This window comes from Hippopotamus amphibius, chromosome 8, assembly GCF_030028045.1.
Source record: "Hippopotamus amphibius kiboko isolate mHipAmp2 chromosome 8, mHipAmp2.hap2, whole genome shotgun sequence".
Lineage (NCBI taxonomy): Eukaryota > Metazoa > Chordata > Mammalia > Artiodactyla > Hippopotamidae > Hippopotamus > Hippopotamus amphibius.
Window position 1 is genome coordinate 76,120,556 of NC_080193.1, and position 13,214 is coordinate 76,133,769.

Genomic DNA, 13,214 nt, shown 5'->3' on the forward strand with positions numbered 1-13,214 from the left:
TGTGAAAACAGGTAGCTGGCCAGTTTGGCAACCTCTGCACCAGATGACAGCAAATCTTACTTTCTCTACGAAAGGGACCCACACCTAAGTGATTCTGCCATCATTCCTTACCACTACTAATAGTACTAATAGTATAAACTTATACTTCTTTCCTGCCCTCTCATCGGTTTTTTCTCTGCAACATTCAAAGTTGAGCCATTTAGAAGGCACTTAGTCTTAAAGTGTTTCTTGATTCTTGCTTTAGGAGCCAAAGGTCTTGCAAAATTATAGTTATGTGTCATCTTCTGCAAACTTCTGATACTTAAGAAACAAGGTAAGACCAAACTTAGAATGCATACTGGGAACATGCCACTGACTGGATGACTGAAATATCCTATAAACTTTTAGTTTTCTGCTGTAAAAGGTGAAATTTGGGAGCAGTTTATATCTAAAGGCCCTTTTGGTGCTGCAGTGCAATGGACCCCATTAGTGCTTACTGTATTAAGAACTGCTGATACTGGAGATGCTGCATCTGGTATAAGGCTGTGAGTTCCTGCTGCCTGGTCAGTCGTTCCTGGTCCAACTCTCCCTGGGAGTGAAGGGATGAAGGAAAGAAATACCACTGAATAAAATGAAAGACTAAAAGCAATTTAGTACTTGTATCTGAAAGGAAAATGAATCCTAGACCTTCACATCCCACCCAACCTTTATGCCCCAAACCCAAAACACAACTATTTAAAAAAAAAAAAAACAAGACTTCAGAAACTAAACACTGCCATCTACTGGAAGAAGGTTGTTATAAGAGATTATAATCTCGGCATTGTAAGAGATTCCCTAAAGTGGGAAAGGCTCCTTATTTTAGCTGCTGTTCTCCACTCCTGCCCTTGAAGCTGAATGTTGTACTGTACTCCAGAGTTATTACTGTAACTTGTATAATTCTCCCAATCTTAAAAGTGACTTATAAATTTGGAGATTATGCAGAAATTAGAGAAGTAGCACAAAACAGAAAGGAGTAAAATTAAATGTTATGGTAGGAATTTTATGACACATAACAAATACAGAGAGCCAGCGTGTAAGTATGTCTTCTTAAAGAGAAAGTTAAAATTAAATGGAATATAAAAGAGCTCTAAAAACTGTTTAACTGCATCCAAAAATTAGGTGTTTCTACTGCTATTACTACATCATGAGTTAAATAAGCTGTAGGAAAACCCTGTTTTTTAGCTTATGTGTCAAATAACATGGCTGGAATAAATTTTGGAAAGCTAAAAGTGGGGGAAAAAATGAAAGGTGAAGTATAAAATAACAGAAATAAAAGCATAAGGGTGACATTAGACTGAACTTAGACAAATCATTAGTGAACAGTTTATATCTTTATTGTACACTGATAATAGTTTAGAAAAAAAATCTGATACATGATTTCTTGGAATGGGGTTCATCTGAAATTCAAGGACATTTTTCTTTCTTATTAAATATTCATGGATAGAAGCTACACTAGGTCAGTCTAAAATTAACTTAAGGGCAAAGGCAATACTTGACAGGAAGCATAGCTTCCCATGGTTTTTCCCCTTAAGTGGGTCTGATTGAGGCTCAGCCCCTGTAACTGGACGTCAGCAAATGGATTAGAGCAAGCATGCCAAGCTCCAAGTGATAAGCTTTGAGCTCTGAAATATGCAAGATAAAAACTCATCCCAATTCTGAGTAGGTGATAAAAATACAATTTATACACAATAATACACAATATAATTTTTCTTTGGATTTACAACAGAAATGTCAGGAATAATTCCCCTCAACTAGGAATCTTCATTGCTCTCCAAACTATAGGAGGTCTCAACCCATCAGTGGATTGTGAAATCAATTCCTGAGTCAAGATCAACATTTACATAATGAAAAATAAGAAAAGAAACAGAAAAAAAATATGTACATGGTACCAAATGTTTTATGAAACTTGTTTCAGATATATCTGCACATTACTGCATGTACAGAGGAATGATATAAAAATCTTTTTTTGTTTCTTTTTTTACTATGGGTTGTGGTCAAAAAAGTTTGATAGCCACTGTTCTCACTTATGAACTCTCCTGGCTACGGATGCTGTGACTGACTTATTCATCTTCATCTCATAAGAACCTAACACAGCCCTGGCACATAGCCTCAATATATAACTGGTGAGTAAATCAATGGATGTTACTGTGGAAATCCAATGTTCACATTAAACGTTTTTGACTATGGCCACTTTTGACTATGGCCAGCAACCTGACACTCCAACCTGGAGAAGGAAAATGAGGCAGAGATCCAAAGCCCTCCAAAAGGAACTCAACAGGGAGAGGCCCAGGAGCAGCTGCAAAGACGACTTCCTCTTCAAAGGTACTCCAGTGTCAGCACACCAGAAGGGCTATGTTATGATCCAATTTTTAGTTAAAATATCAGTAACTAATATTAAAAAAAGAAAAGTCTTCAAAATATCCTGAAACAATGGAATTTTATATTCGTAACATTTGCTTTAAGGCAAAACTCAAATTTAAGGACTCCAGAAGACAGAAAGCAAGAGGCAAATAAAATGGAGAGGAGAATGTGCATTCTAACTATAGGCAATGAGAAACTCTTTAAGCCAATTGTGAAGCACAACAGGTAGAGGTAAAAGCTCTGAAATGAATTTAGAAAGGTAAGGAGCCAGAACATGCATGACTTGGTAGGGAGGTCAGGATAAGATATTCTTCCCTCAACACATGCTGGAAAGCTACTGATGGATTCTATTTCTTTAGAGTGTGGTGTGTGTGTGTGTGTGTATGTGGGAGAGAGAGGGAGGGAGGGAGGGGGAGAGAGAGGGAGGGAGGGAGGGGGGAGGGAGGGAGGGAGAGAGGGAGAGAGGGAGAAGAGGACGGACACAGGTATCTGAGTTTGGAAAAGATCATTATAGCTAGGTATGTAGTCTCTGACTCAGATTTCCCACTGCCATTTCAATTAATTGCTTTCAAGAATCTACAGTTTCTTCTTTATTAGATGTAACATCTGGATTGTGTTTACAAAGAGAAGCAAGTGCTTCTGTGTCTACTATGTGTTCTGGGTGAGCATAAGGTACTTACCATATGAGGAGAAGGAGCTGGTCCGGGAGAGAAAGGAACCCTTCCCCACATTTTCATGATATCGCCAAGAGGTTGGAAGCTTTCATCACATGCTCTCTTCACCAACAAAGACATAGTGAAATAGCCCGCCTGAAACCATTCTGCCATCTCCTGATTATTGAAGGGACCTACAATAGCATTAATTAAACAGAAGGGCAATAAAAATCCTTTCAAGCTAAAGAGGAAAAAAAATATTTCCTGGGTCTGATCCTCACCCAGAGGTAACAACTTGTTTCAGGTGGCACCCATCAAATATCTTGTATAGTATCTTAATTTAATTTATCACAAAAAGTAGCGAACAGGCTTCAAAACTAATAAAATACTACAGAAACAATCTAGAAACAAGCCTTATGTCTACACATCCCAATTTCTCAACGGTGTTTTAATTATTTTAAGGAGCATAACTGTCTTCATCTCATGCAATCTCTAAAGTTCATTTGTCAGAAAAGCATAATAACATTGAAAAGAGTTAGTGTTTGTTAGACTTTGTATCACTTAGGCATAGAGAATATAAATATGCAGGGCTGAAATATGCTCGTCTCTAATTTTCATTTTCTGTCAGTTTATTGCAGGTTAGGCAAAACAGAAACAATAATTAATTAAATTAAGAAACATTACAGTTTATTTATCCAGGGTAGACTAAATCTGGCTTTGGTAAGGGGAAAAAAACTAACATTCTCTAGATGTTTTACAATAAGAAATAAACAAATATTTTATACATAAAATTAACAAACACACTCTGATCAATAACCAGTGATTCAGCCAATATTTACTGAATACCACTCATATAGGTCCAGGCAGGAAGATACAGCAGTAAACAAACAAAGCCTTGGAAACTTCCACTTCTGGGAAGGTGCAGTAGATGTACTTTTCCCTGCTTCTTCTGCCAAATACAACTAAAAACCCTGGACATTATATATAAAACAAATGAAAAAGAAGACTCCAAAAGGCAGAAGGTGGCCTAAGGAACCAGATGGTGATGAATTCCCTGGGTTTTCTTTTGACCTCATACTTCCCAAATTTGGAGCTGAAGAAGCCAGCAACAAGAAACATGGCCCAATATATACAACTGAAAACATGACCCAATTATAGGCTATCTACAAGAAAGTCACTTCAAATAAAACAATATAGGCAGGTATAAAATAAAACGATAGAAAAAGATATATCAAGCAAACATTAATCAAAAGAAAGCCAGTGGCTATATTAGTATTTAATAAAGTAGGCTTCAGAACAAAGAAAACTACCAGAGACAGAGAGGGATATTATATAATAATAAAGGCTCAATCCACCAAGATGTATGCACCAAACAACAAAACTGCAAAATATGTGAAGCAAAATCTGATAGCTGAAAAGAGAAACAAACAGATCTACAAGTATAGTTGAAGACTTCAACAACTGACAGAGCAACCAGACAGGTAATCAGAAAGACTACAGAATTCAACACCATATCAACCAATAAGATCTAAATGGCATTTATAGAATACTCCAAAGACAGCAAAATACACATTTTTTTTCAAGTACCCACAGAACATACAGCAAAAGAGACTATGTTCTGGATCATAAATAAATCTCAACAGACTTTTAAGAATTGAAATCATATGTAGTGTGTTCTTTGACAACAAGAGAATCAAACCAGAAATCATACACAGAAAGATAAGAGGAAAATCTCTAAACACTTGGAAACTAAACAATACACTTCTAAATATTACACAGGTAAAAGTGGAAGTCTTAAGAGAAAATTTTTTTAAATACACTTAATGAAAATACGTATACCAAAATTTGTGGTACGCAGTTACATAAGCTCTGAGAGAGAAATGCATAGTATTAAATGCTTACATCAGAAAAGAGAAAAGTCTCAAATCAATAATATAAGCACCCACCTCAAGAATCTAGAAAAAGAGCAAAATAAACTCTTAAGAAGCAGGTGGAAAGAAATAATACAGATAAAAGCAGAAATCAACAAAATTAAAAACAAAAACAATTGTGAAAAAAATCAATAAAACAAAGCTGATTCTTTGAAAAGATCCATAAAATTAACAAATCTTTAGCAAGACTGACAAAGAGAAAAAGAGAAATGAACAAATTATATCAAGAATGAAACTGGGGATTATCACTACAGAACCTGCAGACATTAAAAAGATAAAGGATTAAGAAGGGAATACTCTACACACATAAATTTAGATGAAATGTACCAATTCATCAAAAAACACAAACTATCAGAATTCACTCATATTAAATAGATAATTTAGATAGTCCTATAACTATTAAGGATATTGAATTCGTAATTTTTAAATTCCACTAAAGAAGTCTCCATCTGGAGAATTCTACCAAACATTCCAAGAATTGACACTCTCTGTGGCAAATATATGAATGTTTCGCAAAAAACTAAAAATGGAACTACCATATGACCTAGCAATTCCATTCCTGGGTAAATACAGCCAAAAATCAAACACTAATTCAAAAGGATACATACACCCCAATGTTTACAACAGCATTATGTACAATTGCCAAGATATGGAAGCAACCTAAGCGTCCATCAATGGACAAAGACGATGTGGTATATACATATACAATGGAATGCTATTCAGCCATAAAAAAGAATGAAATTTTGCCATCTGCAACAACGTGGATGGACTGGTGAAATAAATCAAAGACAGACAAATACTGTATGATATCACTTACATGTGTAATCTAAAAAATGCAAACTAGTAAATATAACCAAAAAGAAACAGACTCACAGACATAGAAAACAAATCAGTGGTTACCAGTGGGAAGAGGGAGGGGTGGAGGGGCAATACAGGGGCAGGAGATTAAGAGGTACAAACTATTTAAAAAACTACACACACACACACAAAGAATTGACACCAATTCTAAACACTCTTTACCATAAGAAAGAAGGGGAGGAAATAATTGCCAGTTCATTTTATGAAGCTAATATTACCCTGATACCCAAAACCAGACAATGAGCGTACAAAAAAACAAAACAAAACACCAAAAAAACTACAAAATATCCTTTAGGAACAGAGATACAAAAATCCTTAGCAATATAATACTGAGTAAGATTTTGCAATAAATAAAAAGAATTACACACCCTGACCAAATGAAGTTTATTTCAAGGATGCAATCTGGTTCAATATTCAAAAACCAGTCAATGTTATCTACCATATTTAACTAAAGAAAAATCATATGATCATATCAATAGATGATCATATCAATAGATGCTAAAAAGGCATTTGACAAAATCCAAAATTCAATCATGATAAAAGCTCTCTTCCTTAACTAAACAGCACCTATAAAAACCCAATGGCTAACATTACCACTTAATTATTATTGAAGTTCCCCCTAAGATAGGAAAGTAGGATAAACAAAGCAAGTATGTCTGCTCTCACCCCTTTTATTCAACAGTGTTGGAATATAAAGTAAGGCAACAAAAGGAAATAAGAGATATACAGATTGGAAACGAAAAAAGAAAAATGTCCCTATTTGCAGATGACAATAATGTCTACACAGAAAAGCCTATGGAATCTAATGAAACAACTCCTAGAACTAACAAATGAGCTCAGCAATGTCACAGAATAGACAAACATCTAAAATTCAATTCTAGATAGTAGCAATGAACACAGACAATGAAATATAAGATTTGCAATTGCTCAAAAAAATCATATACTTAGGTATAAATTCAATAAAACATGTACAGAATCTATGCTGAAAACCAAACAGTGCTGATGAAAGAAATCAAAGATCTAAATAAACTGAGAGACATACCATGTTCATGGATGAGAAGACCTAACATGGTAAAGATGCCAATTCTCAACTTACATGGAAAAGCAAACTAGAAAAACTAAACAGTAATTTGATAAGAAAAATAAACCAAGAGGAATCAATCTCCCCAATTTCAGGACTTATACTTTATAGCTATGGTAATCAAGACTACATAGTATTGGCTGGAGAGACAAACACAATGATCAAATAAAGAATAAAGAACCCAGGGAATTCCCTGGCAGTCCAGTGGTTAGGGCTCTGTGCTTCCACTACAGGGGGCACGGGTTCGATCCCTGGCCAGGGAACTAAGATCCCACAAGCAATGCAGCATGGCCAGAAAAAAAAAAAAAGAAAAAAGAATAAAAAACTCAGAATTGACCAACACAAATATGCTCAACTAAATTTTGACAAAAGTACAAAAACAATTCAGGTGAGGAAAAGATACACTTTTCAACAAAAGGTCCAAACAACTGGACATCCATAGGTAAAAAAAATTAACCTTGACCTAAGTCCTATACATTATATAAAAATTAACTCAAAATGGAACACCAACTTAAGTGTAAAACATACAGCTATAAATTTTTGGGGGAAAAAATCTTTGGCATGTGAAGCTTGGCAAAGAGTTCTTAACACCCAAAGCACAATCCATAAAAGAAAAAAACTGACCAACTGTATTTCACCAAAATTTAAAACTTTTGCTCTGTTAAAGACTGCTCAGTGTCTGTTCTGAATCTTGACTGTATTAGTGTATCAATATCCTGGATGTGACATTGTTCTACAGTTTTGCAAGAGGTTACCACTGGAGGAAACTGAGTAAAGGGTACATGGAATCTCTGTATTATTTCTTACAACTGCCTGTGGAGCTATAATTATCTCACAGTAAATTTAATTAAAGCATACACTTGTATATGTTTTAATTACAACACATTCTACAGGCATGTAAACAGATCATGAACAAATACACACACTGCCAGGCAGTGATAGGTGCAATGAAGAACAACAAAGCAGGGTAGAAGGACCGGGGAGAAAAGGGAAGTTATGATGTTAGAGTGAGGTCACAGGTTGTACTTGGTAAAACACTATCATGAAACTGACACTAATACAGTCAACAACCAATTTCAGGTTATAAGCAAAAACTTCAAAAGCAGAAATGAAAAATCGACAAATGTCCTTCAACATCTTTCTCTCCCCATTCTAATCTAACTTACACACCATACACATATTTTAAGCAATTAGTTTACAACATGGTACTCTTTTCTTAGGTATTTTAAATAGTTCTTTACCATTTATGATATCAACTCCACTTCCGTTAAACCAGGGTCTTTCAAGATGCCTCCCATCATCTTTTTTTATGATGGGGGACTGAAATACAATGAATGTATGAAACTCAACTGCCTAGTTAATAGCTGGCATGCCAGAAATGAGGGGGTCTTAAGCATACTGCTTACATCCCTATCATCTTAGTAATCACATTCTGCCTTGTATTCAAATTATTTTCACTAGACTCCCACCACTGAAATTGTAAAGTACTATGGAAGAAACCTATAAACAAGCCTTCTATATATATGAAGAAAGCCTATAGTACTGACTTTTGTTCTACTATTATGCAAATTAACATTAATCAATCACCATCTAACAGAATCTGGAGGTAATGACATACTTCTGTACTTAAAGTAGAATGGAATAACCTACCTTGAATTTCTCCCTGAGGATCTTTGTAATACCACTTCTGCATTGCTTCATGCATCAATGGAATTGAGACTCCCTTAGCTCTGTGCTCTTGCAATTTTGATGCCAGTCTCTCATCATCTAGTGGACTGTCCTGGAGATAAGCCACCATCTTCTCAGCTTGCTATGGGAAAAATTAAAAAATGAATTGTGGAAACAAATGATCCCAAATTAATACTTGTACACATAAAAACTGTCTGCCTTTTTTGGACTACTTGATCTGTGAGAGGCACTGTACAAATAACAAAGTAGGCAACAATTTAATTCATCCAACAATGCCATGACGTAGGTACCATCCCCATTTTACAGAGGGGGAAACTAAAGCTCAGAAGGGTCAAGTCTTGCTCAAGGTCTCAAAATTATTAAGCAAACCCAAATGAGACTGAAACACAAGCTGGTATGGATCAAAGCCCAAGCTTCTAATCAATACATTTATAATAAGAGTGCCACCTAAACAAACAATCCTGAGTTATACCAACTAAACCTGTAAAAATATGAGTGTTAACAGATCAAAAGGCTCAATTAATACAATTATAAATAAAATCTTTTACAAGTTTTACTAAGACACTGCCCCCTTTCTTCAAATTTCCTGCCACCAACCACTCCACCCTGAAGAAATAAGAATTTCTTCTGTAGAAAGCAAGCTATCGTTTAATTCACATATAAACATATAAACTATTGTATATCAACTATTGTATATAAGATCTTAGGGAACTCTGTAGACATGAGTATGATGGTAATATCCTCAGAGTTAAACTATTTTCCTTGTCACACTTTAGGCAAAAAATATAGAAGACACAGTGTCTATCCATAGCTGCTTGTATTCGCCATTTTTGGCATTCCATTCATTTCCAAAAAGAAAAAAAGAAAAGCAAACAGCCAAGGGCAACCTCAGAAGAGCAAAAAATAACCTGACATAATGACTACTACATAGCAGAAACTTAAAAGCATGAAATGATTTGAAAGACAATTACTCATACAAATAAAACTAGACATAAAAACAACTTTTTCAGTACACAAAATCTAGTGCACAAAAGTTCCATTTTTGAATATTCATTTAATGCTTTTCAACTTTTATGGCAGTTCGAGAGGAGAAAAAAAGAATTATGTGATTTGTACCTGCTCCAAATGTTTGAGGCCCTCTTCATCATCTGGCTCTGTGGAAACATTGCCCATACCAGGAGCACCTACAACCGGAGTTTCAACTGGCCGGAGGGCAGGACTAGGATTGGGAACAGGAGGTGGAAGGATGAGAAGAGGAGAGGCTGTATCTGAAGGAATCTGTGACAGGGGCTGCTGGACATCAGGAACCATTTCTAGAGGAAAAAAATTGCAGACAGATGAAAATTCTTTAAAATACAGAGACTCTTATGAAGTTACTCTTATAAAGAATAACTATCATCAAGTTGGGCAGCTTGCTAAATGGATTCAACAGATACGTGAACTGTGTCATGAACACTGCTGCTACTTCTTATGGAGAAGTATAGTATTTCTCCCTAGAATGACAGAAGTACCTCCACAGGATGACAACAAATAAGATGAAAAGCTATTTAAGAAAGGCCTCCTACAGTGCCAACCTGTGTCACTAGAGCATCTACCCAATAATTATAGGTCTACCTCTCGAAAACAAACAATTAGTCCAATCCCTTCTTTTTAAACTGAATAGTAAAGACAGTTGAAAAAGCACTGCAAATCTCCTCAAAGATGCCATATGTCAGCATAAAAAAACTTTTATTAAAAATATCTGCAAGTATTTTGAATAAGTAATTATTTCAAATTATTATTAACATAATTCAATGCAATACATTTTGTAGGATAACAAAAAGCTCTTGGAGTCTACCTGTAGAGTGCAGGAGGCTCTTCGCAATAAGAATAAAGACTGCAAAAGAGGTTCTGTCTTAGTTCCTATTTCTAACCTGTCAGTATGCAGGCTCTTAAGAAGGAAAGGGGGATGGAAGTAATTAAATACAGTTGCAGTTTCCCCTTTGAAATCTTGTTTGTTCAATTACAGATAGCTTCTCCAAATTCCTGTTCCTCTCACTCTAACCTTTCTTTGCCAAACTTCTTAAAAGGACAGTCTATAGAACCTGTCTCTACTTCACCACCACCCACACCTGCTACAATGTGACTTCCACTCCCAACCCCCCCCCCCAAGCAAAGTTTCTCTCCCAAAGATAAGCAGTGACCCAAAGTCCCCAAATCCCACAGCTTTTCCCAGTCCCCATTACCTAACCTTAGTCTGACACTATTTCCCCAATTCTAAACTGGAACATTCTCCTTCCTTCCTTTTCCTGCACTCTATTCTTGCCTCTGAAGATTTTTCTCTGGCTCCTCTATCTACCCTCTAAAAATAGGAATTTCCCATGTTCTGTTCTCAGTCCAATTCTCCTCACCCCTAACAAGTGTATGTAATCTTTTAAATTTTCATTCTCTCTGTGGCCCTAAACTCTTCCCATTGAGCTACAGTCCCCTCACTCACAACTGCTCTCTGGCCATCTCTGTCTAACTTCTCATCAACACCTGAGACTCAATGCTCACAAGTGAAACTGCTTTCTCCCCTCCCAAATGTGCTCCTCAACTTCCACTCTTTTTCTATTAAGGATACCACAATCCTCTCAGGTACTTCACTCATCTTTGACTCTTCCCTCTTCTTTGCCCTGATACACAACAAACAGTAACTACGTACTGCCAATTTCCACTTTGAAATCTCATCTGCTATTACCTCCCTTTTACAAGAGCAGTGCCTACATCACAGTGACTTCTCAGGACACCAACAGGTCACAGAACAGCCCACCTGTCACCAAAACCTACCCTATACACACAGCTGTCAAATATACATTCCAACCATGTTTCCTACCAGCCTCCTTTTCACACCTCATACTTCATCTAAATAAAAACAGGAGCTGATTTCCTGCCCATGCCTGGATCAGTCCCACTTCCTCACTGTAGCTTTCACTGCTACCTGGTACTGGAATGCCCTCTCCTAATTCATCCTGCTACACCTACCTCCAAATTCTACTTATTATTCCAAGACAAGCTCAAAGACACGTGCTTCCTGAAGCATTCCAGGAGTTCGCCAATCATGAATTCATATCATTACTTTTTGTCCTAGGTTACTGACATACACATACTTTATTTCTCCTATAGACTATAAATCCAGAATTTCAATCTTTAATGCACTTCTATGCAGTTTTCCCAAAATATACAGGTCTAGACCCCATCCTAAAATCTCCTAGAATAAGGCCCAGGCATGTACATTTAAGAGTATGAGCCACAAGTAATTTGGGGGCACATCTTAACTGACAAGTAATTACTACGAATAAAAGATGTCTCAAAATGTACAAGTCCCATGGTGCCTGGTATATACATAGCAGAGATTCAAATACTCGCTGAATTTATTCATTCAGCTTAGTTATAGACATTAAACAAACAAAAAATCCTTGGTTCAAGCTATCAAAACAGTATTTACTGGGCAAAAAAGAGAATAAACAGATCTTTATAATATTGTATTGTTAGATTAGAAACTACTGGTGGTTTAAGGAGAAAGAGCAGACACCTAACCTAGCTTGGGAACTTGGGATGGGAAGAGTTTCAGGCACAGAGAACAGCATATGCTAGGGCACAAAGGCAAAGAGAACAAGGCACATTTCAGGACCTAACAGGCTATGAAGCTGGTGAATAGAGTACAAAGTAGAGACAGCTGGTGCTGAAACTGCACAGAGGGAGGCAGATGTCAGATCACGCAAGGTCTCACAGGCCATGTTAAAGGATGTGAACTTCTATGGTGAATAAATCAATTCACCTTTCAGTATCAGGCACCACACTGTCATTTTTTAGTATGTACAAGAAGAAACATGGAAATGGACATTAATATTGCCTACTAAGGTATATGAGCAACTAAAATCAATACAATAACACTGGAGGAGATATACTTTAAGCTTATTCTCTAGAAAAGATGATGGGACTTCCATAGATTCACCTTGGCCTCTTTTGAAACAACGGCATTCTGGTGTGTCATCTGGACACATACACAGCCATTACATAAAACAAATCTGATATGGGAATCAAACTACCACAGAGGATCCCAAACCCAGTTTGCCTGATTGACACCAGGGTGGTTATATCATAGCACCCTAGGAAGTGATACTACCTTGCTGCTTCTAATTTTGTTTTGATGAATTCTGGGATAGATACACAGGGGAAGCAGTGTTTGGGTAGGTTTACTGGTAAAATAATCTATTCCAATAATTCACCACTAGAAGCAGTTCAAAGAGGCATAAACAGAAGCCTATCTTATCAGTGATCACTGGCCCCAGCAAAATCCAAGTTTGGCTTGTTAACTCTCATAAATACATACCGTCCCCCCTGCTGGGTACTTTGGTTGATAAACTATTTTCTGTCTGACTCTCTTCTTCAATTTTTTCCATTTGCTCGGTTTTGGGTTCCTCTTTCCTCTCAAACTGTGGTGCTTCCTGAGGCTGATGGTCTGAAGGAGTACCTGGTCTAGCAGATGATGAGGTTTGGGGTGTTTCCTCACTAGCTTCTGTAACATGAAGTAATCTTAAATCAACAACTTAGGAAACTTTTAGTTTGATTTAAAAAAAAAAAAAGTAAAGGACAAAACTG

General features: G+C 36.5%; 1 protein-coding gene across 9 annotated transcripts in view; it reads right to left on the reverse strand.

Annotated features, from left to right (window-relative positions):
* The window catches only part of GIGYF2 (GRB10 interacting GYF protein 2), a 143,129-nt gene that overhangs the window by 53,867 nt on the left and 76,048 nt on the right, over positions 1 to 13,214 (reverse strand). For all 9 annotated transcript variants that reach the window (XR_009055005.1, XM_057744115.1, XM_057744117.1 and 6 more), the window contains 5 exons: positions 12,946 to 13,131; positions 9,708 to 9,904; positions 8,553 to 8,712; positions 3,060 to 3,226; positions 477 to 568 (listed from right to left, as the gene is read on the reverse strand). Coding sequence is in view for 8 of the 9 variants with exons in the window: in XM_057744115.1 (XP_057600098.1) it covers positions 477 to 568; positions 3,060 to 3,226; positions 8,553 to 8,712; positions 9,708 to 9,904; positions 12,946 to 13,131 (802 nt within the window). In the remaining variant the exon portion in view is untranslated. The remainder of the gene's footprint in view (positions 1 to 476; positions 569 to 3,059; positions 3,227 to 8,552; positions 8,713 to 9,707; positions 9,905 to 12,945; positions 13,132 to 13,214) is intronic.